General features: G+C 38.9%; 1 protein-coding gene across 1 annotated transcript in view; it reads left to right on the top strand.

Moving 5' to 3' along the window:
- znf462 (zinc finger protein 462) overlaps positions 1 to 7251 on the top strand; it is a 35880-nt gene extending 28629 nt beyond the window's left edge. The window contains exons 9-10 of the mRNA XM_061733579.1: positions 4173 to 4305; positions 6299 to 7251. Of these exons, the coding sequence (XP_061589563.1) occupies positions 4173 to 4305; positions 6299 to 6485 (320 nt within the window). The 3' untranslated portion in view covers positions 6486 to 7251. The remainder of the gene's footprint in view (positions 1 to 4172; positions 4306 to 6298) is intronic.
- Positions 7252 to 27749: the final 20498 nt, after the last annotated feature.

The raw sequence follows: 27749 nt of genomic DNA, 5'->3' as shown, positions 1-27749 counted from the left end.
CTCTTCTTTACAGATGAAGACAGATTTGTTGGTGAAAACCCTCAAAAATAAAGACATGCACAAACGTGAAACTCTCAGGTGTAACACACAAACCAGACTCTGCTTTTTATTATTTTTTTTCTTTTGAATATTTTACACAATCAAAACTAATTAAAACTTGCATGGACAAAAACTTACATTTATTTTTAAAAGCCTTTAACAGCTTGTGAACAGCTGACGTCTGCAGCAAACGTCAGCAGGGCTTCAGTCAAACTGCTGTTTCAGGCCAGTCTCAGGTTTCCAGGTTTCCTTCTCCTCTCTGCATTATTCACATCTTTCCACAGATGTTTGGTAGGATTAACTTCAGGACTCCATTTATGAGCCGTTCTTCTGTAACTTTAGTGTAATTTGGGCTGTAATCCCGCTGACAGACGTGTAACTGAGGCCCGGTGTCCGGCAGTTCTCCGTAGATTCATCTCATCGGTACAAATAACAGTCTCCCATAAAATTTTTGACTTTTTTTTTAGCAAATCTAAAGGCCTTGACACACCAACCCGACTTCCCCCGCTCTCTGCCGACTGCTGTGTCGCTCACTAGTGTTGTGCAACTCAGGTAGCTTGGCTGATTAGTTATCGAAGGGTTATTAATAATTTTATTAATAATTATTAATAATTAATAAAGTTGACTATTTATCAAATTGAATGATCAATATGATAAATAAAATCCTCGGGGCACCACCCTAGGCCTTAATCTAAGGAAATGATAACTTTTAACAGCAGAAAATCAGTCTCAATATGATTTGAATTATCCTGCAGAACAGCAAATCTTACTATATCTTACAGAATAACAATGAAGGAGTGATATCCGAACACTAGGCTCTGCTTAAACAAATCAATTTGTGACCAAATCTGGCATGAAATAACAACAACCATTCATTAAAAATCAATCAGAATTTATTTACATACGGGTATCAAAGAAGATGTAAATGGATACCCAATAAATCCCGATGGCAGAACTTAAGTATCATAAAACAATTAATTAACTAGAAAAACATCAAAGAAAAATATGACATGAAAGTTAAATGCATGGAATGAAAAAAGAAATCAAAGCAATAATAAAAATGATATCACGAACATGTACAGTTTAAAATATTGCAGTGTTTAAAGGGTGGTATTTTAAAGATGGCGGAACTCTGTGGCATTTAAGCATGGACGCGCCCTCTGGGCCACGTGCAATCGGACCGGATGGCGAACGCAGCATTTAAAACGTGCCTACGGCAGAAAACAACGACTACCAAATAATCAAACATGATAATGATAACAATGATGATGTAATCTCAGTTCTGAACGCAGATTTAGCTCTGTAACACTCCCAGTTAAACTCATACACCCAGGTCTCAAAACCTCACGCCTCCTCGGGTCTCCGGGTGCCGATCAGGGGTTCCTGCCGGGTCTTTGGTCGGAGTCCGATCCCAGAGAGTCCTCCCGCCTCTCCCGCTCCTCCTCCTGACTCTGGAATCACGAGAGGACGGGGGTACAGCTGAAGCAGCCGGCGCTCCAGCCCCGGTCCGGAGGCTATCACGTCGTCTCGGGGGGCGCGCGGGGCCAGTCTACTTCTTCTGAGTGCTGGTGCCCGTCGGCCTGAGCGCGTGGCCCCGGGACGGGCAGCGGGATGCGTCTCGGTTCTGCGCGGGGCAGGCTGTCCACAGGTCCTTTCAGGTGAAGTTTAAGAGCAGAGAGAGAGGTTAGAATAGAGGAACGGGTCTCACCCTGGGCCGGGGCCGAGCTTCGGAGCGGCTCCCCCCCCCTTTCCAGCTCCCAGGGACCGGGGATACGTGAAGCAGGACTCTGGATGAAAAGTTGAGACCGAGAGCTGATGGGGGCGGCTCCGCGCACCGCGGCTTCAACGGGCTGCAGGTCCAACGGAGCGGCCCGATGGGGCCTTACACCTCCCCCCAGCCGGGGGGAGAAAGGGAGATGGGATCTTGGCCCAGAGCCAAACGATCCAGCTCGGATGAGAGGGTGATCGGAAGAGAGCGAAAAGGAGCAGCAGCAGGGTTTTGATCCTACGCGCGCTGCGGTGACGTCATCGGTGCCTCGTTTGTGATTGGATGCGCGCCGCTTGTAGGTGCCGCCCCCCCCCCCCACGCAAGGCATGCTGGGGGTTGTAGTTCATGGCAACGGAGGCCATTTTGGAGGCCTGGTTTTCGGGCTCCGCTGTGTCCGGCTCCCCCCCAGGGGGTGTCGTAAATCCCCAGGGAGTCTGTTTCCCCGGCAGAAACTTTCCTTGCTTGCTTTGATCTGTTTTGACCCCCCCTCTAGGGGTCATAAACTTGCTATCTCGGGCTAGGCAGTGGGGGTCGCAAACGGACTATCTCGGCCGAGATCACCAGGAGGCACATTGCAGCCGATTTTCAGCTGAGCCGTTTCAAAGTTGAATATACACCTTCACACAGTGTTCATACATTTTATAAGTTCACATGGGCACATGGGCGAGCACAACACTAGACACACCGCAAATACGACACCCGACGGCGAACTAGCACGTACGTTCTGCGCATGCGTGAGAGGTAATTCCCCTCCATACCAGCAGGCAGCGCTAGTCTGTATTCAGGGGCTCAAGGAGGAGGACAGCGCTTTTTTTTTCAAGGTTTATTGAGAAAACACAAGTGACAAAAACAGACAAACAAAACTCTTTGGAGAATTACCGCTACTGAAATAAATCATTTAGGAAGATAAATGTTGGTTTAATAGATGAAATCTAACAGTTGTAGCTACGCCTGTTAAGAAATTTGCTCTGAAAATTTCGGGATTTCTGCCTGCCGGCTCGGGAGCTGATTTATGGTTCCGCGTTAAATCGACGCAGAGCCTACGGCGTAGGGTACGGCGTACAGCGCGCGTCGCCGCGTAACCTACGCTGTAGGCTCTGCGTTGGTGTAACGCGGAACCATAAATCAGCCTTTATTCTGGCGCGGTTTGAAAAAGACAAGCGAGTGACTATATACATTCACTGAGTGAATATTATGAAAGTAAAATATATATTTATCGCTAGAAATTTAATCAAAATGCATTTTTATGCAGAAACTAACTCAAAATATTGATTTTATTCATAAGAAATGTCCGCCATGTTTTTTTTTTTATTCAGTCCGCGAATGACGACGAAAAGCATTCTAGGAAATTCTGGGAACAGCCAATCACAGAGTGAGCTGTTTGACCGACGGTCATGTCGAATCGGCTGGAAAGCTCCCGACGGGAGGCCGACCTGTGACAACGTGCGGGACACACCGGGGAAACTAGCCTGACAGACGAGCACCGACGCTCACCGAAAATCGGCTTGGTGTGTCAGGGCCTTAAGTAGTGGGTCCTCATCCACGGAGCTCGTTGTGGTTCAGAAGGATGAAATGATGAAACTGTGATGACCTTGTAGTTGACATGATGTCATTAAGAGTTAACGCTGAACCATCCTGAGGAACCTGGAGTTGCATTTCCGTTCACATCCTGGGAGCTCCACCGCAGTCTCATGGACTTTTTCATAATAATTCACCTCAGAGATGGTTTTATAACCTCTATCTTTAAGATTCTTAACAATAACTGTCTTTTCTCCCTTTAAATGGGCTGAATGTCTGATAAAAATATGTGAGAAATCCTTTCTTTGACACTATTACATGATACCTGTCGTTTAAATGGAGTAACTTTCCAGGAGGCTTTAGGGAGATGCACGTGGAGGCAGGAGTGATCAATAATAAAAGGTTTTAATTGGGAACCAAAAGCTGCTGCTAGGCCAGGGTTGGGGTATCAGAAAAAAACGAAACAAAAAGACAAACCGAGGACAAAACCAGGTTGAGGAGTAGGGAACAAGCAGACAGGTAGAAGACGGACCCAGCGACAACGGACGGGCAGGGAAGGAAAGACGAGGAGCGACCGAGGAAGTCAGCTGAAACCACACAGAAGAGGAGCGCTCTTGCAAGAAAAAAACGGTAAATTAAGATATAGGACAGGAATCCAAAAGTGCAGAAGAAAAAACCCCACAAAAACAAAAGAACACAGAGAGGAAATCAAAAATCACGACACCAGCAGATTTGTCCACATCCGTACAAACATCACAAACTAAAAAAAAAAAGAAGTTAATTCACCACATCTCTGAGATCTTACTGGATTATCGGCCTGATGGGTTGTTTGAACTCCATTTCCCAGAAGTCCTTGCGTCCCCCAGCAGCAGCACCGGGTCGGGGCCGAGCGGCGGAGGGAAGCGTCTTCCCTGCGAGTTCTGCGGCCGCTGCTTCACCAACAGCCTGGAGTGGGAGCGGCACGTCCTGCGACACGGCATGTGAGTAGCGTCTGTGGTAAATAGATGTGGATTAGGGCTGTGTTGAAAAAATCGCTTTTCCGATTCCAAATCGATCTTCTTAATAATATAATAATAATAAACTTTATTTATATAGCACCTTTCATACGAAAGTCGCAGCTCAAGGTGCTTTACAGTAACAGTACAAATAAGAAACAACAACAGCAAATAAAACAAAACACAAATATTTAAGTGCAGTGATATAAAACATAACCCTCACAAAATTCAGTTCCAAATTCCTCCACAGAACAACTACTAAGATAGGATAATATAAAAAGGAATATAAAAATTGAATATATGAATATCAAAAGGTAAAAATGCTGCACGAGTCGTAGGCATATGAAAAATAAGAAGATAAAAATATCATAATAAAAATAATAATAATTAATACTAGTGTTAATATGCTAGTCATATAATTCATGCAACAGCTGAAAAAACACTAACCCAAATCGAATCAGAATCGAATCGAATCTTGATATTCGATTCTGAATCTTAAGAATCAAAATCGAATTGATTCTTGACATTTGAATCGATCCCCAGCCCTGGTTGTGAAACCGATTTGGACCCTTGCTGTGGTTTAACGCAGTGTCTCCCAACCTGGGGTCCTCCCCCCCTGGGGGGGCGCCAGAGATCTCTCGGGGGGGGCGAAACTTTGTCTGCTTTGAGGATATGCAGTTGTAAAAATTATATTTACACTTGTTAAATAAATAAAAAATCATAATAACACACCTATTGGAATGCAGTAATCCAAGTCTGTATAAACCCACTTAGAAATATATTTTGGTCATTTTAAAATACTAAGTTATTTATCAGGATAAAAACTTAAAAATGTATTATTATGTCATTATTCAACATTTAATCATACTACTACTACTCCGACAGGTTTTTAAAGGAAAAATGTTTAAAAAAATGTTGCTCTCATATTAAAAGTACGACGGAGTATTAGGGCCAAACAAAAAAAAACAAAAAAAGGAAATTACGAGAATAAAGTCATAATGTAATGAGAATAAAGTCGTAAAACTACGAGAATAAAGTCATAATATTACGAGAATAAAGTCGTAAAATTACGAGAATAAAGTCATAATATTACGAGAATAAAGTCATAATGTAATGAGAATAAAGTCTTAAAACTACGAGAATAAAGTCATAATATTACGAGAATAAAGTCGTAAAATTACGAGAATAAAGTCATAATATTACGAGAATAAAGTCGTAATATATTATAAATATATAAATATAACTTCACAAGATGCTCAATATTCCTCATTTTAACACAGGGAGAAGAAGCTCTTCCTGTTAGAGTTCTCATAAATTATATTCTCATAATATTACGACTTTATTCTCGCAACATTACGACTTTATTCTCATTATATTATGACTTTATTCTCGTAATTTCCAATTTTTTTTGTCTTAGTTTGGCCCTAATACTCCGTTGTAAAAATGTCTAATTTTTAGCAAAAGAAAATCTCATTACATTTAAGACAAGACTCAAAAACAACCATTTTCACCTGTTTCAAGTACAATTTCACTTAAAATAAGTAGAAAAATCTGCCAGTGGAACAAGATTGTTTTGCTTGTAATGAGAAGATAAATCTTGTCCCACTGGCAGATTTTTCTACTTATTTCAAGTGAAAATGTACTTGAAAATGGTGAAAATGGTCAAATAACAAGTTATTTTTCTGGTAATGACTCTTGTTTTAAGTGTAATGAGATTTTTTGACTAAAAATTAGACATTTTAACTAGAAATAAGACAAATATTCCTGGTAAGATTTTGAGTTTTTGCAGTGAGCGAGACTGCATTTGAAAAAGTTCCAATTTTCTTGACCACACATAAGCTCCACAGACTTCTGTGATGAGTATTTGCTGGACGTGATGATTGAAACTCTAGTTAAGTTCTGTGATCGTAACCTTGCCATACCTTAGCTTCCACTGAATTGACGCCACTGGTTTAACGCCTCTCATGATCCTCTCCAGGGTGGTCGGCAGCAACCGCCAGGACGCCAGCTCCACCTCCGCCGAGGCCTCGGCTCCGTCCTCCACCGGCTCCTCGGTGTTCCCCGACACCGGCAGCAACGCGGAGGAAGGAAACGGCGCCGACCAGTCGCCCGGCGCGGAGGACAAAGACACGCTCGACGCCAAAACGGACGAGCAGTTCGGTTGAACCGACTCCAATCGGAGTCGGAAAAGAAAAAACATCAAAGCAAAACCAAGAGGCTGAACCTTAAAGAAAAGCGACTTTTTTTCTGAGTTGGTGCATTAGTAGATTTTAGGTGTTACATATATAAGTATTAGGTTGTGCTGCATTAAACGGCTGAGCTCTTGAAATGGACAGTCCCCTAGGACAGATCTTAATATATTGGTAACCAATAGTGAACAGAACTCTTTATTGCTGACATTCTGGTCAAATCTACAGTGAAAGATCCAACCTAGATAAAAAAAAAACTAAGCTATTTGTAAAAAATATTGTCCAAAACTATTAACTAAATTCAACATTTTATTATTTGAAGCACCTTTGACTGTAACGCCGCCCTGCTCATCCAGAAACAGGGCTTCTGTGAATTTACTTCAAGCAAACAAGGTATGGAAGCATTTACAACACCGGCTCGCTTGGAGAGCTAGCTACCGTTTCTTTGGACTTTTTCTAATTTTATTTTCCCGCCATTTTTCTTCTGTTGAATCTGTGGAGTTATTCTCGAGGGAAGAGTCGCACCTTATCTGGTCAAGAAAAACCACAAAATCACTGTTAAAATTAGCCCCGGTTCGTCCCGCGTGAGCTCTTTCCGCCGGTGACGTCGTCCTCACCGTTCACCCGGTGAACAATGGCTCCCTTTTATGGAGCCAAATCAAGGCCAAAAGTTTTGCTAATTTGAAAATAAAATTTGAACCTGAAAATTCTTTTTTACAGTTTAAATTTTATTTTTTTCAGTATCAGATCTTTTTTTCAGTTTCAGATCTTTTTTTTTCAGTTTCACGTCTTTTTTTTCAAGTTTCAAATTTTTGAAAAAAAAATTTGAAACTGAAAAAAAAAAGAAGTGAAACTTAAAAAAAAAAAGACGTGAAACTGAAAAAAAAAAGATTTGAAACTGAAATAAAAAGATTTGAAACTGAAAAAAAGATCTGATACTGAAAAAAATAAAATTGAAACTGTAAAAAATTTTCAGGTTCAAATTTAATTTTCAAATTAGCAAAACATTTGGCCTTGATTTGGCTCCATACCCTTTCCCCGTGAGATGTCTGCAGACCGGTGTCAAGGCCGGTATGTTCTCGTGTAAGAAAAAGATTACACTTGTCTTTTCAATGCAAAATGTCGAGGTTTACTGGATTTACACCGTGCATGGAGGATCAGACGTTCAGAGCAGCCGTAACTGGGTTGTGTTTTAAAATCAGTGCCTTACAATACAATACAACTCCTCTAATGGACATTTAAAATTAAAAAAAATAATAAAAAACACAGGAAGGAAACACCCAGATTCAAGAATGAAGGTTCTTTCCCTCCGTAATTAGATGTTGACTCTAATTACCCTTATTTATAATAGAGATTAAACAACATCCACTGTACAACAAAAGTATTTGTCAAGCGTTGGGGAAAACACTGTCGGGCATCTCCGAGCCGTGGAAGTGAGTCACTTTCCATCCGTTGACAAAGTAGTGGAGGAATGCTTTTAATGGAAAGAAGTGCAGCCGGGTTTGTTTTTTTTTATTTTTAAAATAATGTCAAGAGGAGCACAAATGAGATTCAAGGCAACGCTGAGTTTGGAGCTTTTGTTTTGCTTCGATGTCTCGGCCTCTCAATCAGCTCTGGTGATTACGTTGATTAAATCATCTCCTCTTTATCGGCCTTTTAAATCCTGTTGGGGTTCTTGTTCAGATGTTCCCCTTTGGTACTTAAAGGAGCATGAGGCTCCTTTTAAGAAATGAGACTCTCTAGCGCCACCCTTCACCACGACGGCCGTTGGGGGTACTGCAGCCAACAGGGAAGCCGGTTTGCGTGCGTTTTTGCGTGCGTTCCTGCGTTTTTTCGTGCGTTTTTGCGTGCGTTTTGCATGCGTTTGTGCGTTTTTGCGTGCGTTTTTTCGTGCGTTCGTGCGCTTTTTCGTGTGCTTTTACGTTTTTTCGCAAAAAAACGCACGAAAAAACGTATGAAAAAACGTATGAAAAAACGTACAAAAAAACATACAAAAAAACGTACGAAAAAACGTACAAGAAAACATACGAAAAAACGTACGAAAAAATGTATGAAAAAACGCACGAAAAAACGTACAAAAAAACATACGAAAAAACGCACGAAAAAACGTACGAAAAAACGCACGAAAAAACACGAAAAAACGCACAAAAAAGCGCACCAACGCAGCGTCATTTGACGTCACATCCGCAGCCCAGCGCAGGAAACACTGCCAAACACTCCTAAACAAGGTAGTAAGACGTGGGTTGTGCAGAACTGCGGCAGTAAATCCTTCTAAAGAGTGCAGCTCCGACGAGGAGCTCCATTCTTTAGTAGGGATTTCATATGGATCCAGACCGTTAATAATCATTATTTTCTCCATATACCGCTCCCTGGCTTCCTTGTTTAAGGTATCCCGGTAAATTCCAGTTCCTTTCCAGCAGTTTAACATATTTTTTTTTGCCTTCCGTCTGTTCACTTGGTGAAACAGAAAAGCGTCCCGTCTTCTCTCAAAACAAATGCAGCGACGGGACAGGAGTTTTCCGGCAGTACGCGCTGGTGCTCATGGGAAACGTAGTGTTCTTTCTGGTAAAGCTCTACCGCTTTTGTCCAAAAGATGCCGCCAAACTCAGAAAAGCTGAAAGTTACGTTGTGCTGCTTTAAGACAAGACTCAAAAACAACCATTTTCACCTGTTTCAAGTAGATTTTCACTTAAAATAAGTAGAAAAATCTGCCAGTGGAACAAGATTTTTTTTGCTTGTAATAAAAAGATAAATCTTGTCCCACTGGCTGATTTTTCTACTTATTTCAAGTGAAAATTTACTTGAAACAGGTGACAATTGTCAAATAACAAGTTATTTTTAGTTAAGTGTAATGAGATTTTTTGACTAAAAATGAGCCATTTTAACTAGAAATAAGACAAATATTCCTGGTAAGATTTTGAGTTTTTGCAGTGAGCGAGACTGCATTTGAAAAAGTTCCAATTTTCTTGACCACACAGATCAGCTACATAAACTTCTGTGATGAGTATTTGCTGGACGTGTTGATTGATACTCTAGTTAAGTTCTGTGACTCGTAACCTTGCCATACCTTAGCTTCCACTGAATTGACGCCACTGATTGGCACAAAAGCTGAGAATATTCTGCATAAAACCGATGGAATACGCTGAAAAGACAAGTGTAAACAGACTTTAAGCCCTGAAACAAACATATAAACCCGTTCACAGGTCTATCTATATAAATACACCAATTCCTAAAAAAACGTGTCAAGTTCTCATTCTGTGTCATAGTCTGCATTTGTGTGCTTCTTTTTACCGTTATCTTATTGTAGACAAGTAAAAAAAGAAGAAAAAAAACTAGCAGAGATTGTATTTGTTGGAAGTTGCTGCTTGAACGCCCCGAAGCCTTATGAGAAGTGAATAACAGTGGAGTCAAATCTGCGCCCGGTTCCAGCGAGCAGCGCTAAAAACACTGACGTGAAGCGGCTCGTAGCTTTGACATCCAACTCATCCAACAGGAACACAAGTGTCGTCGCAGCGTGCTCGGTACCAAAACTAAAACCAAGGAAGCATTGGTTGGACTGTTGACGGGAATGAGACACCTGGGGGTTTGGACTCTCTGAAGTTTTGAGTTCTTCTGGTGGAACCCGGGTCAACGACATGTTTGCAGCCATGTATAAAAAAACAAAACTACTTTGTGAGTGTTTGAACTGTGGTGTTTCAGAGAGGATTGCTTAACCCCCCGTTTTCCGTTTTTGGTGTTCTTATTTTTATTTAAAGGAAAGAAGAAGAAAAAATAGCTAATTTTCAGGGTCGTTTGAGTCCCTGGTCCAACATTTAGTCTAGGCAGAATTTCTGAAAATGTGCTTATTTAAAGGCATTTTGTGAATATTTACAATATACAACATTTCTAGGGGTATTAAGGGGTGCTGAATCCAAATCTGCTGTATATGAAGCTCAAAAATGTCCCAAAATGCCTCAAAATTGAGAAATCCAACATGGCCGCCAGGCTGAAATCTATTTTTCAGTAAATCTTTTAGACTAAACAAGGTACAAACATGAATTAAATGTACTTTTGTAAGTTTTCCTACATGACAACCTCTTTATTTCTAATGACCACCTTTTTCTCTATACTTTTGCTAATTATTGACACTTGATCTAAATCAGGACAGGATGTTAAATTCCCATGTGTGAAAACCTGTGAACATTTAATTCAAGTTTGTAACTTTTTGTACATTTGTTTGTACATTTGACCTCAAAACAAAATACAAAGTAAATCGATTCTCATATTAATTCCTAAAAATCGATTCATATGTCTAAATATCGATTTAAAAACAAAAATAAAATAAAAAAAAAAGTTTTTTTTTCATCATTACATTAAAACTTTTGGTACTTTTTTGTTTATGTCCAAAAAAGGAATATTTTGTTGGACACGAGAATAACTGGTGCCATGTTTTTGCCTTTAAATATGTTTAAAGGTATGAAAACATTCAAGTTTTCAGTTATAATTGCATAAATTGTCTATATTTTCTTTGCTTTAAATACTGTCAAAATACAAAGTAAGTAAAAGTAGCCTAATAACAATAATAATAACTGAGTAATTATTCATAGTTAAAAACAACTTTTTTTTGCAATATCTAAGCAGTTTCTTCACATTACATCTCAATTCTGAATATGACATCGAATTGCCCATGTAGGAAAACTTACAAAAGTACATTTAATTCATGTTTGTACCTTGTTTAGTCAAAAAGATATACTGAAAAATAAATTTCAGCCTGGCGGCCATGTTGGATTTCTCAATTTTGAGGAATTTTGGGACATTTTTGAGCTTCATATCTAGCAGATTTGGATCCAGCACCCCTTAATACCCCTAGAAATGTTGTCACTTATAAATATTCGCAAAATGCCTTCTTCGGGGTTCTGATTTTGTGAAAATTGACCCTGTCTAATTATTATGACGCTGTTTGTACAATGTCTGGCTGCAATGAAAATGTTCCCTTTTTTCTTTTTTTTTTTTCTAAACTGTGATGGAAACAAGCAGAGTGGTTGCACACTATCAAGCATGAGAGGAAACTTCATAACGGACATGGCATTGGAAGGAAAAAAGACGGCCAAGGAAGAGAAATGCAATATAGTCCCTTTAACGTCCTCCCTTCGCCTGACTCACTTGCGTCTTCTGTGAGCTTTGCCACCATAGTCGGCCTACGAAATGAGCCAAGTCCAGTACCCGACCGACACCCCCACTGTCTTCTATCCATTGCAAAGAAAAGGCACCAGCTCGCTTTTCCCTCCAAAACGTGCCGCTCATAGTGATCCCCGTGTAAGGTGTAAGACGTAGCGGTCCTACTCTGCTCCTCAGTCCTTCAAAAATAACCCGAGAGCCGTACGAGTCGGTGCTGAATCTCAACGCGGACTTCTCAGGTTTTGCAGGACCAGCTTGTATCTTTCTTGAACGTTAAAAACAGTTTGAAAAATAGTTGTTGTAGAAATAAGCTTTGTGAGGCAGCTCGTCGCCCATCCCAGCATTCATGCTGATGATGAACTGGGACGGTCTGGGTAATGAAGCTGTCGAACCCAACATTGTTTGTTGTTTCTGTGGTTATTTTAATGGAAAATGACTATGAATCCCTCACTGTGTGCAGTCTCTCGACTGTAATGTTTCCAGTTTACCCAAAGTTAAGCCCCTGCTGACAACACACTGGATACTTGTATATATGTTTAGTTTGTTTCCGATGCATTTCTCTTTTCAGACTGTCGTCTCCATAGTTTGAAACTAGAATCTCTCCTTCTTGCCTTTTTTCCCATATAAATCTGATTACCTGATGGTGGGTTGTGATGTTGCCTAGAATGATTGTTTACAATTTTATTCCATTTACTTCTGGATATTCTGTAAATATTGTAATTCATTGTCTTTTTTTAACTTGATAATAAAGTTATCAGATATTAGATAATTGTATTCTTCTCTGACTGACAGGTAATTAAAAATAAATAAATAAAAAAAACACTAAAGAAGGGGTAGGGGTCCCCGCTGCCGTCAGGCTGAGGACTATGGTGGATAGGGTTGCCACCTTTCAGAAATAGAAATAAGGGACGCCCCGATTTCAGCAGCGCAGGAGCCAAAAAAAAAGCCCCAAAACTTCTAAACTGAATAAAAATGTGTTTATTTTATATGAAAAAACAAAATGCTTTGATTTAAAGTTTAAAGTGCTTTAATAGCATTGAACTTGCATGACTGTACAGACAACCATACTAGCAACTGAATTAGCCTCCTATGCTACGTATGTCCACATCAGCCCAGATGTAATATAGCCTACAGGTGAAGAATATGGTGTAAAAGTTAATTTATTTCAATAATTCAACTAGAATATGGTGTAAAAGTTAATTTATTTCAATAATTCAACTAGAATATGGTGTAAAAGTTAATTTATTTCAATAATTCAACTAGAATATGGTGTAAAAGTTAATTTATTTCAATAATTCAACTAGAATATGGTGTAAAAGTTAATTTATTTCAATAATTCAACTAGAATATGGTGTAAAAGTTAATTTATTTCAATAATTCAACTAGAATATGGTGTAAAAGTTAATTTATTTCAATAATTCAACTAGAATATGGTGTAAAAGTTAATTTATTTCAATAATTCAACTAGAATATGGTGTAAAAGTTAACTTATTTCAATAATTCAACTAGAATATGGTGTAAAAGTGAATTTGTTTCAATAATTCAACTAGAATATGGTGTAAAGGTTAATTTGTTTCAATTAATTCAACTAGAATATGGTGTAAAGGTTCATTTATTTCAATAATTCAACTAGAATATGGTGTAAAAGTTAATTTATTTCAATAATTCAACTAGAATATGGTGTAAAAGTTAACTTATTTCAATAATTCAACTAGAATATGGTGTAAAAGTTAATTTATTTCAATAATTCAACTAGAATATGGTGTAAAAGTTAACTTATTTCAATAATTCAACTAGAATATGGTGTAAAAGTGAATTTGTTTCAATAATTCAACTAGAATATGGTGTAAAGGTTAATTTGTTTCAATTAATTCAACTAGAATATGGTGTAAAGGTTCATTTATTTCAATAATTCAACTAGAATATGGTGTAAAAGTTAATTTATTTCAATAATTCAACTAGAATATGGTGTAAAAGTTAACTTATTTCAATAATTCAACTAGAATATGGTGTAAAAGTTAATTTATTTCAATAATTCAACTAGAATGTGGTGTAAAAGTGAATGAAAATACGGTACAAATCGTGTCCCGTATTAGTTCAATACGGGACGCAACATTGTTTTCTCAAATAAAGGACAATTCCGTATTTTACGGGACGGGTGGCAACCCTAATGGTGGACCATGTACAGAGCTGGGTAGAGTAGCCAAAAATTGTACTCAAGTAAAAGTACTGTTACCGGTACTTCAGAATAATATGACTCAAGTAGAAGTAAAAAGTATTCATCCAAATAATTACTTGAGTAAAAGTAAAAAAGTACTTGGTGAAAAAACTACTCAAGTACTGAGTAAATGTTGAGTAATGTCTGATTTATTTTTTAACACAACCATTCAAACAGACAAAAGTACAAAATAATCATCTTCAGGCAAATTAAATGAATAAAATAAAATTAATAAAAAATAGCTTAAATTAAAATAATCTTAAAGTAAATTCAAGTACTTTAATAAATTATAAAAATAAAATAACAGAATAAATAAAAAATTGGTATTGGTAAATTGAATCAATAAAATAATAAAATAAATTAAAATTAATAAAAAAAATTAAATAGCTTAAATTAAAATAATCTTGAAGTAAATTCAAGTACTTTAATAAATAATAAAATAAATAAAATAATAACAGAATACAAAAATAAATTAAGCACAAGTAGCACAAAATTTCAAGCCTTTGTACGTTTCTTTTTTAACCAGGCAGAACTAGAACAAACATGAACTCATAGAAACTCTGTGTGTGTTTGAGTCCGTGTAAATGTGACAAAACATGCAAAAACAAACATTTTTCCCAAAGAATCGCCCAGTGATGTCATGAGATTGATGCGTACGCGGATAAAAGGGATAAAAGAAAAGTAACAGCTCATCGTAGCCTAATGTAGCGGAGTAAGAGGAACAGTTTCTTCTTCACAAATCTACTCAAGTAAAAGTAAAAAGTATAGTGATTCAAAACTACTACTAAAAGTACAACATTTCCCAAAACTTACTCAAGTAAATGTAACGGAGTAAATGTAACTCGTTACTACCACCTCTGACCATGGTGGACCACTGATTCTCATCCCAGCCGCGTCCAAACCATTCCAGTGAGAGTTGAAAGTCGTGGCCTGATGACGCCAACAGAACCACATCTGCAAAAAGCAGAAACCCATTTCTGTGGCCAGAAAACCAGACTCCCTCCTCTCTCTGGCTGCACCTTGAAGTTCTATGAACAAAATCTGGTATCCAGCCCTCAGTGGGGACAAATCTGTCTCACTCAGTACGTACACATGCAGCGATTCAACATGGTTGCAGATCTGATCAGATAATGACATGCAGAAGATTGGATCAACTTGTCTGATTACACATGCTGTTCTGAGATCAGACTGAATCAGATTGAATAAGCCACTGTAACCAGAGCATGGCTGACTCCGTGACGCTAGGTGGCGCTGTACCCGAGGTAACCATGGTAACCATTTCAACAAAGAGCCACTTCCGGTTGACCTCCGCTTAACAACAAGGAAAGGAAAAAGTGCATTCTAACTGCTTTCCTATTAATAATCTGTCTAAAACAGCCTTTCTCAACCTTTTTTCAGTCATGACACCTTTCAAAAGTGAATAAAATCTCACGACACCCCAGAGTAAAATATAATTAAAAACTGCACTGCATCGCTCTGACTGTAAATGCATATGTCCCGTTTATTTTGTAGCAATAACTTGAACACGTTAACTGCACCAGAGTAGAAGTCATCGTTCACTGTTGTGCTTGGTTGCCACGCTGATGGACAGAAACTATGGTGATTTTTAAAAGAAAGACTGCCTAAAGAGACTTTTCCAGCCGGCTTCACGCCGGCCGTTCAAAGTGAAGCCTGATTTATGGTTCTGCGTTAAATCGACGCAGAGCCTACGCCGTAACGTACGCGGCAAAGCGCACCGTACGTGTGCGTCGCCGCATAACCTACGGCGTAATCTCTGCGTTGGTTAACGCAGAACCATAAATCAGACTTAAGGCTGCAGCGGCGTGTGAGAGACGGATGACTGAGAGGGAGAAGAGTTTCTCCAGGAGTGGAAGGCAGCGCCGGCCAAGTTATGCCACAGTTTGCAGATGGATTGTTGATGCATGGGCTAACGTGTTTGCTGGGATTATTTTGCGAGCTTTTGCAAAAGCGTGCATTTCCGAGGCGCCGCACGGCACGGAACGTGACTCTGACAGCGAGGAATTCGGACTGGCACAGCTGATTTAGCGGAGCTCTTTAATGCAGAAACAGAGGATGAGACTTAATGGGTTTGATTAATGTAAAAACTGAAATAAAGTAGCCTACAATCAAACAAAGTTTTGCTCCCGCTGTATTTTTAAATACGCACACTTGTGTGCTTGTGTGTGTGTTCTTGTGTGTGTGCCGTTTCGGTCGGTGCGCCGTGTGTGTTTTAAATACAGAAATGACACAAGACTGAGGCTATGCCTTTCCACACGGCGCCCGTATGGTCGCGAAAATACAGTATTTATATATGAAATGTCAGAATAGGAAATATTTTGACGACACCCCTGAAGCAGTCACACGACACCCCAGGGAGCTACTACTGAGCAGCGTCGTCTCCTTTCACTTCCGGGTGAATCCCCTCCCCCGGGGGAAAACCCCACCCGGGGGAAATTCTCGAGCATGCGCAGACTGTAATATCTATGTCCCCGTACACATGGCATTAACAAGGCGGTTGCGACTGGCTTATCTAGGTGCTCCAAGCGGATTGATGAATCCGATGATGAAAGTTTGACCAGGTTGACTTGACTGGCTTAAGGTGCAGTTTAAACATGCAGTTTAAAAGTCTGTCAGATGTCTCAAACCGATCTGCAACCAGCTTGAATCGCTGCATGTGCACGTACTGACTGTTTGCAATGTGCATTATACTGTATATCCCGAAATTAACTCTGGCTTTCTGTAATTACAAATCATGTGAATACAGTTTGAAAGTAAACTGGTTCAGACATAGTACCCTGTGGAACCCTGCAAGTAACATTCAGTGGGGAATTATCAGAGGTGGAAAAAGTACTGAAAAATTGTAATTGAATAAAAGTATCTTTACTTTGCTTAAATCCTACTCAAAGTAAAAGTAAAAGTACTCATCTAAAAATTTACTCGAGTAAAAGTACTAAAGTACTTCATTTAAAATGTAATTTGAGTAAAAGTTACTTTCAATTATTTAATGCAAAAAAAAGGATGAGTCACGAATCAAATTAATCAACTTGGAGGTGTATTAAAGTACACATCCACATTTGTTCGAGTACATTTTTTTAGATGTTGAAGTCTTGAATGCGGAAAGCTCCGCTCTGCCGGGCAGGCACATTTTACACTGCATTATAATGTTGTTGCCTTTTGTGCGTTTGAATGCGAATAAGTCTTTCAAGTTTGGCCAAGGAAGGGTTTTGGTTGTTTTCGTGACTGGTTTAATTTTTTCACCATAAATTTTGTACTCAGTAACGTGAGGGGGTTCAAATGTAGCGAAGTAAAATACTTGGGTCAAAATGTACTCGAGTAAAAGTAAAAATTACATATTTCAAAAACTACTTAGAAAATTACAAATTACTCCTAAAAAGTACTCAATTACAGTAACGTGAGTAAATGTACTTTGTTACTTTCCATCCCTGGGAATTATCTGATACTACATATACATGAGGCACTAAAGTGTGTAAACTTTGGCTGAAAGTACCTTGAGTGGGATATTCTCGTAATATTACGACTTTATTCTCACAACATTATGACTTTATTCTGGTAATTCTACGACTTTACTTTCGTAATTTCCTTTTTTTTTTGTCTTAGTTTGGCCCTAATACTCCGTCGTAATCATGTGATCTGCACTTTGGATTTTTCCTGAACCCCTTCAGAAGAAAATAGCGTCTTCAGGGAAGGGAAAATACTGGACTTCAGTAGCAGAAGTTCACAAGTTCTGTTACTCAAGAAAGATGTTGTATGCTCCAATACGGGCCAAATGTTTCCCTTCATAAACTGCCACGGGGCGCCTGGAACAACCAGGAATAGTCCCTGCACCTTGTTCACAGGAAATAGCTTTGTGCTGAGAAGGCATCTCAGTGGCCTTCGCTCTGCTACACCCTCTCTTTTCCCTGCTCGCTCCACTCCAAACCCTGCAACAGCTCTGCTGACCAAAACCAGAATTCCAGTGTGCACTTGTGCACATCTTTGGGTGTCTGTTTAATGTACGCGCAGGGAAAAGCTGCAGCCCTTGCGCCCTAAATACCACAAGTCAATGAGACCAGCAGCTAAATTTAGCTGTGTCTTCAAGTTTTTTTTTCCGTACCCTTCAACGTCTTCTTCCTGAAAGCCTCAGATTCATCATCCCCCTTCTCCAGTTCCTCTCCTGCCAACTTTCCAGGGGGGGCTGACTCTTTTGTTTCTCGTGTCTAACATCATCTCTTCAAAATATCTCCCAAGTCGCCAAGGATCAGCTTGTAATCTCCGAGGCTTGCTGCTTCAGAGGGGGGGGGCGAATGCAGACCGACGACCCCTGGAGACAAGAGCAAGAGGCACAGCTACGCCGAGGAGAAGGGGAAAGGAGGACAATGCTGCAACATAAGGAATGCCAGATGAGCGCAGGCTCAAGCCAAGGCCGGCGTGGGCACTGCTCCTTCAGTGATGACTGGAGGGGAGGGAGCTGAGGATACGTGAGAGAGAAGGACAACGAGTGGTGGAAGGACGTAGAAACAAGTGGAAGACAAGGATAAATATACATGTAATCACAAGAACAAGGGAGAAGTGGCTTTGGGGGAGAACCACTTCTCCAATGAGCTCCAGCCTTTTATCCTTCACACTTAACAGTCCTATTAGAGTCAGAGTTATTGAGCTCTGGTGTTTGGAAGATGGGGGCAAATAAAACCCCTGAATGATCGTCTCTGGGTGTCTTTCATCGACTTAGGAAACATGCTGGCGTACATTTTCCAGTATTAAGTCTGATTTATGCTTCTGTGCAGCAACAACACTAGGAATGGGTGATATTTTACCGTTCACGATAAACCGTCAAAAAAAATCCCCACGGTAAGAATTTGTCATCTCGAGGGCCGGCCCCCGTCTACTGGATGGCCGATGGGGGGGCGCGGGTGTCTTATCAGGGCCGGCTTTGCTGGTCCTGCCTCCTGGCTTTGGCCTCCGCTCCCCCTCCTTCCCCCCCTACACGATTCATACGCACATAGGCGAAGGGCGGGGGGTCCGGGTCATGGGGGGCACTGTCCCGCGTGGCCCGGCACTCCCCGCCTCACGGTTTTAACAGCAAAATAGACACTGCACATTCAACACTTAATAAATACATTTGACAAGGACACGTAGTTCGGGAGGGGGGGGGTCGGTGTCAAATCGATACTTGGCCCTCCCCCTCCCTGTTTTTATGGCATTAATCACATGCACTCAACACCAGGGGCGGGAGGGGGTCCCACATCACCCGCGTTCCCTCACCGGCCTGGGATAGGTGGGTCGGGATACCCGGGCCTGGCGGGGCTCGCCGTGCAGCCTGGGGCGCCTTCTGGCGGTGCTGGACCCCCCCGGGGAGGGGGAAACGGTGCGTGATTGTGTGTCTGTGTCGGTGAGAATGTGGTGTGGAAGGGTCCTGCCATGGAGGATTTGAGCCTCCATTGGCAGGACATCAAAACTTAATAATTTATCAATATTATATTATACAAAGATGGTTATTATTATTATTATTATTATTAGTATTATTAGTATTATTGTATTATTATTATGTATAGTATATAATATTATTATTAGTATAGATATCGGATAGTTGAATGGATGAATGAATGGGATGCCTGGGTCTGGGGCCCTCCGTTGTCGGGCCTGCGCGGGTGTCGCCTTGTTGGGGGGTTCCCTCTCTCCGGGCCCGTCTCCGGTCCCCCCCGCTGCCTCTGCGGCGGGGCGCCCCTCTGGTCTTGGAGGGCCACTTTCGTGGGGGGCGGGTGCGCCTGCCCGCGTCGGCGTCCGGGGCGGCTCTGTCTCTCCGGGCAGGCTGGCCCCCTGCCGGGTGGGGGTCGTTGGCCTGAAGGGTGAGGGCCTCCTGGCCGCATGTCCGGCTCGGACCGTGTGGCCGGGGATTGCCTGGGTCGCGGTCCGCCGCAGCGGGATCCCTGGCTGCTTCTGCCCACGCCGTGGGGGCCCCGCCCGCAGGCGGTGGGTTGCCTCCCTCCTGCTTCTCCCCTCTGTGGGGTTGCTGGTGGCCTGGGTTCCGGGCTCTTCCGTGTCGGCCTCTGGTCTCGCGGGTGGTGGGGTTGCTCCCCCCCCTCCCCCACTATAGATACACTTCAGGTGGAGCTTTGATAGGATTATTACCTGATTATTGTTGCTGACCATCTCCAGAGGTGTCAAGTAACAAAGTACAAATACTTTGTAACCTTACTTAAGTAGATATTTTGTCAATTATCTGTACCTTTTACTCCTTACATTTTAAAAACAGCCTCGTTACTCTATTTCATTTGGGCCTTTAAATAAAAACTATCCAGTTAAATTGCTCCATCCAGATAGAGTGAATTTGGTTGTGGTTGTTTCAGATGTTCTTGTCCAGTTTTGTTCTTACATCCGTTCCCTCAGATTCCTGCAACTAAACTTGGATGTACATTCCAATAAAGGTTAGGATAAATGATAACATGCCTCTGAAGTTTGACTTTTTGCACCATTACAATACTTATAGGCAACTAGTCATCATATCTGCTGCTCTCTGAAACACATGTTAATGCTCAATAGTACACATATATGCTTCTTTAATATATTTGCATTATACTAAGATACATTCATTTCCAATGGCTTTTGTCCTTAATGGCTTTTCCCCCTTACATTACTTTTACTTTTGTACTTTAATACTTTTATTTGAGTAAAAAACTTGAGTTGATACTTCAACTTCTACAGGAGTATTTTTAAACTCTAGTATCTATACTTCTACCTGAGTAATGAATGTGAATACTTTTGACACCTCTGGGTGATGCAGAGATGTTGTAGAGCAGTGGTTCTCAACCTTTCTGGGGTCCTGGACCTCAGCAAACGTGTGATCAACTCTTAACTAACATTATTGCAATTCTAAGCGCTAACTTGAACTTTGCAATTTATTGAGCATTCCCCCAACAACCTCCTTCAAATATTTCACAATAAAAGCATTTTAAAGAAATGAAGGGTGTATGCCCACTGAAACTATGGACCTCTTAATTTGAAAAGGATGCAGATGGTGTTACGTTTGTATCAACAGTGTCATGCAGTAACTTCAACAATGCAAACAAGATTTCTTATTAAAATACAAGGAATTACACTTGTAAAGAGTAAAAGAAGGTCATGTATTCTGGGTATATACCCAACTACGCCAAAATTACAAAATAAAGAATCTAGACTTGTAGATATGTGTATATTACAAGCGAAACATATCATTTCCCTTAATTGGAAGAATGTTGATGGACCAAGAATCGGAAGATGGATTAAAGAGATGGCTTTAAACATGACAATGGAAAAGATAACCTACATTATCAGACGGAAGCAACATGTCTTTGACGACATCTGGAGACCTTTTATATGTTTTTTAAGACATGATACTAATGTTGGTAACTTACTTCAGCAGGAGGAGGCTCAGAGGGAGTAGAATATCCATGTGGGGGGATATAATGGCCTGAAAATGTCCTTAAAATACATCAATGTCATAATTGATCTCAATATTTGTATGCATGTATTTGTATGTATGTCTGTATTCACACGGGCATGCGTATACTGTATACTGTATCACATCCAGGGTACTTATTTAATGGATATCTATGTTTAAGTGTTTCTTAATCAATACTATATCTATTAATGTTTTTCCCCGTTTTGCTCTATTATTATTATTTATTTATTTTTATTTGTATTTATTTATTTATTTATTTATTTATTTATTTATTTATTTATTTATTTATTTATTTATTTATTTTATTTTATTTATTTATTTATTTATTTTTTATTATTCTAACCCATTTTTCTTATTCTTTCTAGGGGACAAGAGGATGGGAGGGAGAACGGGGAGAAAAAGTTTGCTTTGTTGTCTGTAACTGTGACTGATGTTTGTCTTGTTGGAAACTGCAAACAAAAATCTAATAAATACATTAAAAAAAAAAAAAAGAAGGTCATGGGACCCTCTGTAGTTTAGGTAGATAAAGGTCTTGGTCACATTTGAGTAAAATAATAATCTATTTCTATAAATGTCACACTATCTTTTTAGAAATACCTCTTGCAATGACACCATTGACCACTAGGAGTCCGCAGATCCCCGTCTGAGAATCACTGTTGTAGAGGGAGGTTTGCAATGCATTGTGTTAGAGTGGAAACATTTACCTTTCTATGCCATCTTCTAACTTTTAATGTCATCCATTTTCTTGAGTTTATTTTGTTATTGATCAGTAGAGATTCATATATCTCATGTCAAATACAATATTCATGTCTGAATAATTATTCCTCATCTTTCAAATGCATTTAGTGAATCATCTTCATTTTGTATCATACATGTAGTCAATAAGTATCTTCTTGATAGCGGTGGTGATTTGTGATCATATAAGAACTTTTGCCTTAAATATAACCTTCCTTGCAACCGTAATACATTTAAATCTATCACCAAAGTCATCCCCAAATCTGTTTTGAATTTGATAAAAGGTGTTTTAACTAATCCTACTCCTATCAACCCTCATTTTCCACAACTTTTGTTATGTGGCTGTGACTTTAATGAGGTTAAAATTCCAAACAAATCAATTAAAAATACATTTAATTTCATCTCATATCCTACAGAAAGTCAATCTTACAGTTTTACCCCAAACATATCATCACCATGTTGCGAACAAAATACTTAAAATTTCCAATTACTCCCAAAGCAAAAGAACTCCTTAAACCTTAAATGATGTATACCCATCCAGTGATTTGTTGCGACAGCGATTTGGTATTGAAACTAATAACTGTGTATTTCGTGATGAATGTGAAACCTAGGGTTGCCACCTTTCAGAAATAGAAATAAGGGACGCCCTGATTTCAGCAGCGTAGGAGCCAAAAGAAAAAAGCCCCCAAACTTCTAAACTGAATAAAAATGTGTTTATTTTTATATAAAATTTTTATATAAAAAAACAAAATGCTTTAATTTCAAGTTTAAAGTGCTTTAATAGCATTGAACTTGCATGACTGTACAGACAGACAACCATACTAGCAACTGAAATATCCTCCTATGCTACGTATGTCCACATCAGCCCAGATGTAATATAGCCTAGAGGTGAAGAATATGGTGTAAAAGTTAATTTATTTCAATAATCCAACTAGAATATGGTGTAAAAGTTAATTTATTTCAATAATTCAACTAGAATATGGTGTAAAAGTTAATTTATTTCAATAATTCAACTAGAATATGGTGTAAAAGATAATGAAAATACGGTACAAATCGCATCCCGTATTAGTTCAATACGGGATGCAACATTTTTTTCTCAAATAAAGGACAATTCCGTATTTTACGGGACGGGTGGCAACCCTAGTGAAACCACCGATCATTTATTTTTTGAATGCATTCTAATATCCTTTGGTAGGATATACATGACTGGCTTCACCCAAAGGTTTTTGATCTGCAGGACTCACGAAAAGCTATTATTTTTTGGACTTTCAATGGACAATACCAATGATGACTTTCTTATTAATAATATCATAATTCTGGGTAAATTCCATATCCACAAATCCAAGTATATGAAAGTGAAACCTCGATTGTGTGTATTCCATAACGAATTATTCCTTCACTTTTCTAAAGCCCTTAAACTCATGACAAAAAGAAATGCAATACAACTTTTGAACATAATTGTTGAATATAATTTATTGGATAAGCCTTAGCCCCTTTCAGCGGCGTCAATTCAGTCAAAGCTAAGGTACGGCAAGGTTACGAGTCACAGAACTTAACTAGAGTATCAATCAACACGTCCAGCAAATACTCATCACAGAAGTTTATGTAGTTTATCTGTGTGGTCAAGAAAACTGGAACTTTTTCAAATGCAGTCTCGCTCACTGCAAAAACTCAAAATCTTACCAGGAATATTTGTCTTATTTCTAGTTAAAATGTCTCATTTTTAGGCATTTTTAGTCTCATTACACTTAAAACAAGAGTCATCGCCAGAAAAATAACTTATTTGACCTTTTTTACCTGTTTCAAGTAAATTTTCAATTGAAATAAGTAGAAAAATCTGCCAGTGGGACAAGATTTATCTTCTCATTACAAGCAAAAAAAAATGTTCTACTTATTTTAAGTGAAAATCTACTTGAAACAGATGGAAATTGTTGTTGTTTGAGTTTTTGAGTCCTGTCTTAAATGTAATGAGATTTTTCTGACTAAAAATTAGACATTTTAACTAGAAATAAGACAAAATATTCTTTTTGATTTTGAGTTTTTGCAGTGTAATAACTAGTAAAATCGATCATGTTGTTCTGATTTGCATTTGTAGTTATTTTATATGTATTAAATAATAGAATAATCAATTCAAATAGACAGAGTAATTCCATAAATGTATTTAAAAAACAAACATTTAAATTTTCCCTTGAAGCCAAGGTGCTAACTTGCCATACCCAATTGACGCCCCTGGCCCCTTTAATTATTTTCCTTTTCATTTAATTTATTTTCCTTCTGTTTTCTCTCAATGCGCCTGTTCCTTGAAGCATTTGGATAAAGTTTGATGCCTTGTTGTTTGTAAATAAAGATATATTCAAGAAAAAAAAAAGAAAAAAGTATTATTTGCGCTTGGTGGACCACGTGTGCGGAACAAAGGACACGTGAGAAACCAGGAGCAAAGGCTGCTGGGAGTTGTAGTTTCTTCTCTGGCGGCACCGGATTGGACGAGCGGACGAGCCTCCAGAACCAGCCCTCTCCACCTATGGGATCAATGTTTATATTAACCACGTGGTTGGGGTCTTTTATTTATTTATTTTCCCCCAAACTTTATTGAAAAACTGCAGGCATACAGACATTCATTTAGTATGTAAAATAAAACATTTCTCAGTGTATATATTTACAGTTGGATAATACGAATATAAAAACATAAACCAAACTAACATCCCCTGAAGAAAACCACACGCTCGTAGCCATAGACATATATATACGTAGACCACATGGAGTGGTTTTGCTGCTGCTACGATGCGTCAACGACGCCGCCATATTGGATGTGGCAAGACTGCGCTGTAAACTAATACATGTATTTCCTTTAAGCTCCTTACTACAAAGACATTTACGTTTTACGTCTTTTATTCATTCACACACGCACTAATATACTTGGGAAACAGTTAGGCACCAAATATAATATACTTAATTTTCTCAGATGGCAAAAATAAGAACTTTATTGATCCCACGTAGGAGTAATTCATGTTATATCAGCTATAGAGAACAAGGTAGTGGTGAAAAACAATATATATCCCCCCTCACAAAAATAAGAAAAATAGAGAAACATATTTTCTCATCAATAAAACATATTTTACATGTTTCAAGTAACAAAATAATATATTTGAACCATTTTTCAGACAATAAAATAACATTTGAACCATTTTTCAGACAATAAAATAACATTTGAACCATTTTTCAGACAATAAAATAATATTCTTATTTTTGTGAGGGAGTATATATCTTTTTTATATCTACCTTGTTCTCTATAGCTGATATAACATGAATTACTCCTATGTGGGATCAATAAAGTTCTTATTTTTGTCATTTGAGAAAATTAAATATATTATATTTGGTGCCTAACTGTTTCCCAAGTATATTAGTGCGTGTGTGAATGAATAAATGAGACGTAAAACGTAAATTTCTTTGTAGAAAGGCGCTTTATGAAAATAAGTCAATTTACTTGAAATATTCATTTAATATAAATACCATGTCATAGCTATCTGTTTCTTGTCATTTTCATACAAAAGTACGTTTTTCAATGTTTATAATTATTCACAAGTATGCAGTGTCATAACTACATCTCTGACGTTCATAACAAACCAAACTGTTTGAAAATCTGTTGAGAATTGAGCAAGTTAAGGTTGTTTAAGCAGTACATGCAGCATTAAACACAATGTTATGAGTGAGCGTCTCTCCTGTGGCAAGATGGCCGCCGGTGAACGACGTCGTCACACGGCGGCCATTTTGCCACAGGAGAGCTCGCTCACTTTAACATTGTGTTTAATGGTGCCTGTACTGCAAAACAACCATAACTTGCTCAATTCACAACAGATTCTCAAACAGTTTGGTTTGTTATGAACGTCAGAGATGTATGCATACTTGTGAATAACTATAAACATTGAAAAACGTACTTTTATATGAAAATAACCAGAAACAGATAGCCATGACATGGTATTTATATTAAATCAATATTTCTATAGTATTCTTAGTAACATTTATATTTACATTATAACATATATACATATATATATCATTACCATATAACATATATATATACACATATACACAGATGTTATAATGTCATGATATAAATACATCATAATGTAATAATATATAAACATGTTATAATGTCATATAAATACATGTTATAATATAATATATAAATATATATATAAATATATATATATATATATATATATATATATATATATATACATGTTATATGGTAATAATATATGTATATATGTTATAATGTAAATATAAATATTACTAAGAATACTATAGAAATATTGATTTAATATAAATATCATGTCATAGCTATCTGTTTCTGATTATTTTCATATAAAAGTACGTTTTTCTATGTTTATAATTATTCATAAGTATGCAGTGTCATAACTACATCTCTGACGTTCATAAAAAACCAAACTGTTTGAAAATCCGTTGAGAATTGAGCAAGTTAAGGTTGTTTAAGCAGTACAGGCACCATTAAACACAATGTTAAAGTGAGCGAGCTCTCCTGTGGCAAGATGGCCGCCGTGTGACCACTTCGCTCTGCATTGGCAGCAGCGCGGACGAGTCATCTAGCCTTTATATATGTCTATGCCCCACTCCCACTCCAGCCTCAACTTCACCACGTTCAAGCACACGCCTGATTGAAATATTAGCATCTAGTATGCAGCTGTCTGTAAATGCATTCATCATGTCCACAAGACAGTGTGCTTTGCGGATCACAATGATTTGCTTCTCCACTATATTCTCTGGATTTGCAAAAAAATCCATGTCTATCTTGCAGGTGGAAGCCTGGTCAGAAGCCATTGTGCTGGTGGAAGCTTGCTCAACAGCCACAATGCGAATAATATGTTCTTCCATCTCATCTACTGTATACACACTCACGTACACATATACATATTCATACATTCATGCATGCACACATACACACACATAGCCACACATATGCATACACACACACACAGACACATTTAGCCACACATACATATACACGCTCATACACACATGTCACAATCGGTAGGTTCTTTTCGATCCCCAATAGACCACAGAAGCAGGTGGAAGGTTACGACACTTTATTCAATAGTGAACAACAAGTAATATATTTTCGGCTCACTGGGGTAAAAGAAATCTGGGGGTTAAGATCTGCCACTAATAATATTAAAAACAACGACGGGAGGAGGGGGCTCAAATTAAATAGCTTGGCCACCAGAATTAGACTGAGACCTAGATACACCACTGCAAGAAACCAATATCAGAATCAAATAAGGATCACGGCATTAGCCAATGGTAACCAAACAATAAGTTTCCAAAACACATGCAAACACCATTAAAAGCAGGTCTCGTGAAACATCTATAGTGGCCCCAAACCCTTTCAACCCCCCTCCCTACAATCAAATCCTGTATCCCCCAGATAATGATGTCAGTCAGTGGCCCCTAAAACAAATAAGAATAGGAATTAAAAATGCTCAGCCGAGACAATATAATAAAAAGGACAATAAGTAAAACTATGATAAAAGTCAGTGGTAAAAACCCGTGGCCATACAATGAGCCAACAGTCTGTACTGGCCCGCCCAGGGCCTACAGTCTCTGCGCGCCTGACTGTGTGCGCTGGGGGAGCTCTGGCGTCCCGCACCAGGAAAACAGACGTGGGATCAGTCCG

This window comes from Cololabis saira, chromosome 11 (assembly GCF_033807715.1).
Source record: "Cololabis saira isolate AMF1-May2022 chromosome 11, fColSai1.1, whole genome shotgun sequence".
NCBI lineage: Eukaryota > Metazoa > Chordata > Actinopteri > Beloniformes > Belonidae > Cololabis > Cololabis saira.
This window is presented reverse-complemented; position numbering and strand designations above follow the sequence as displayed.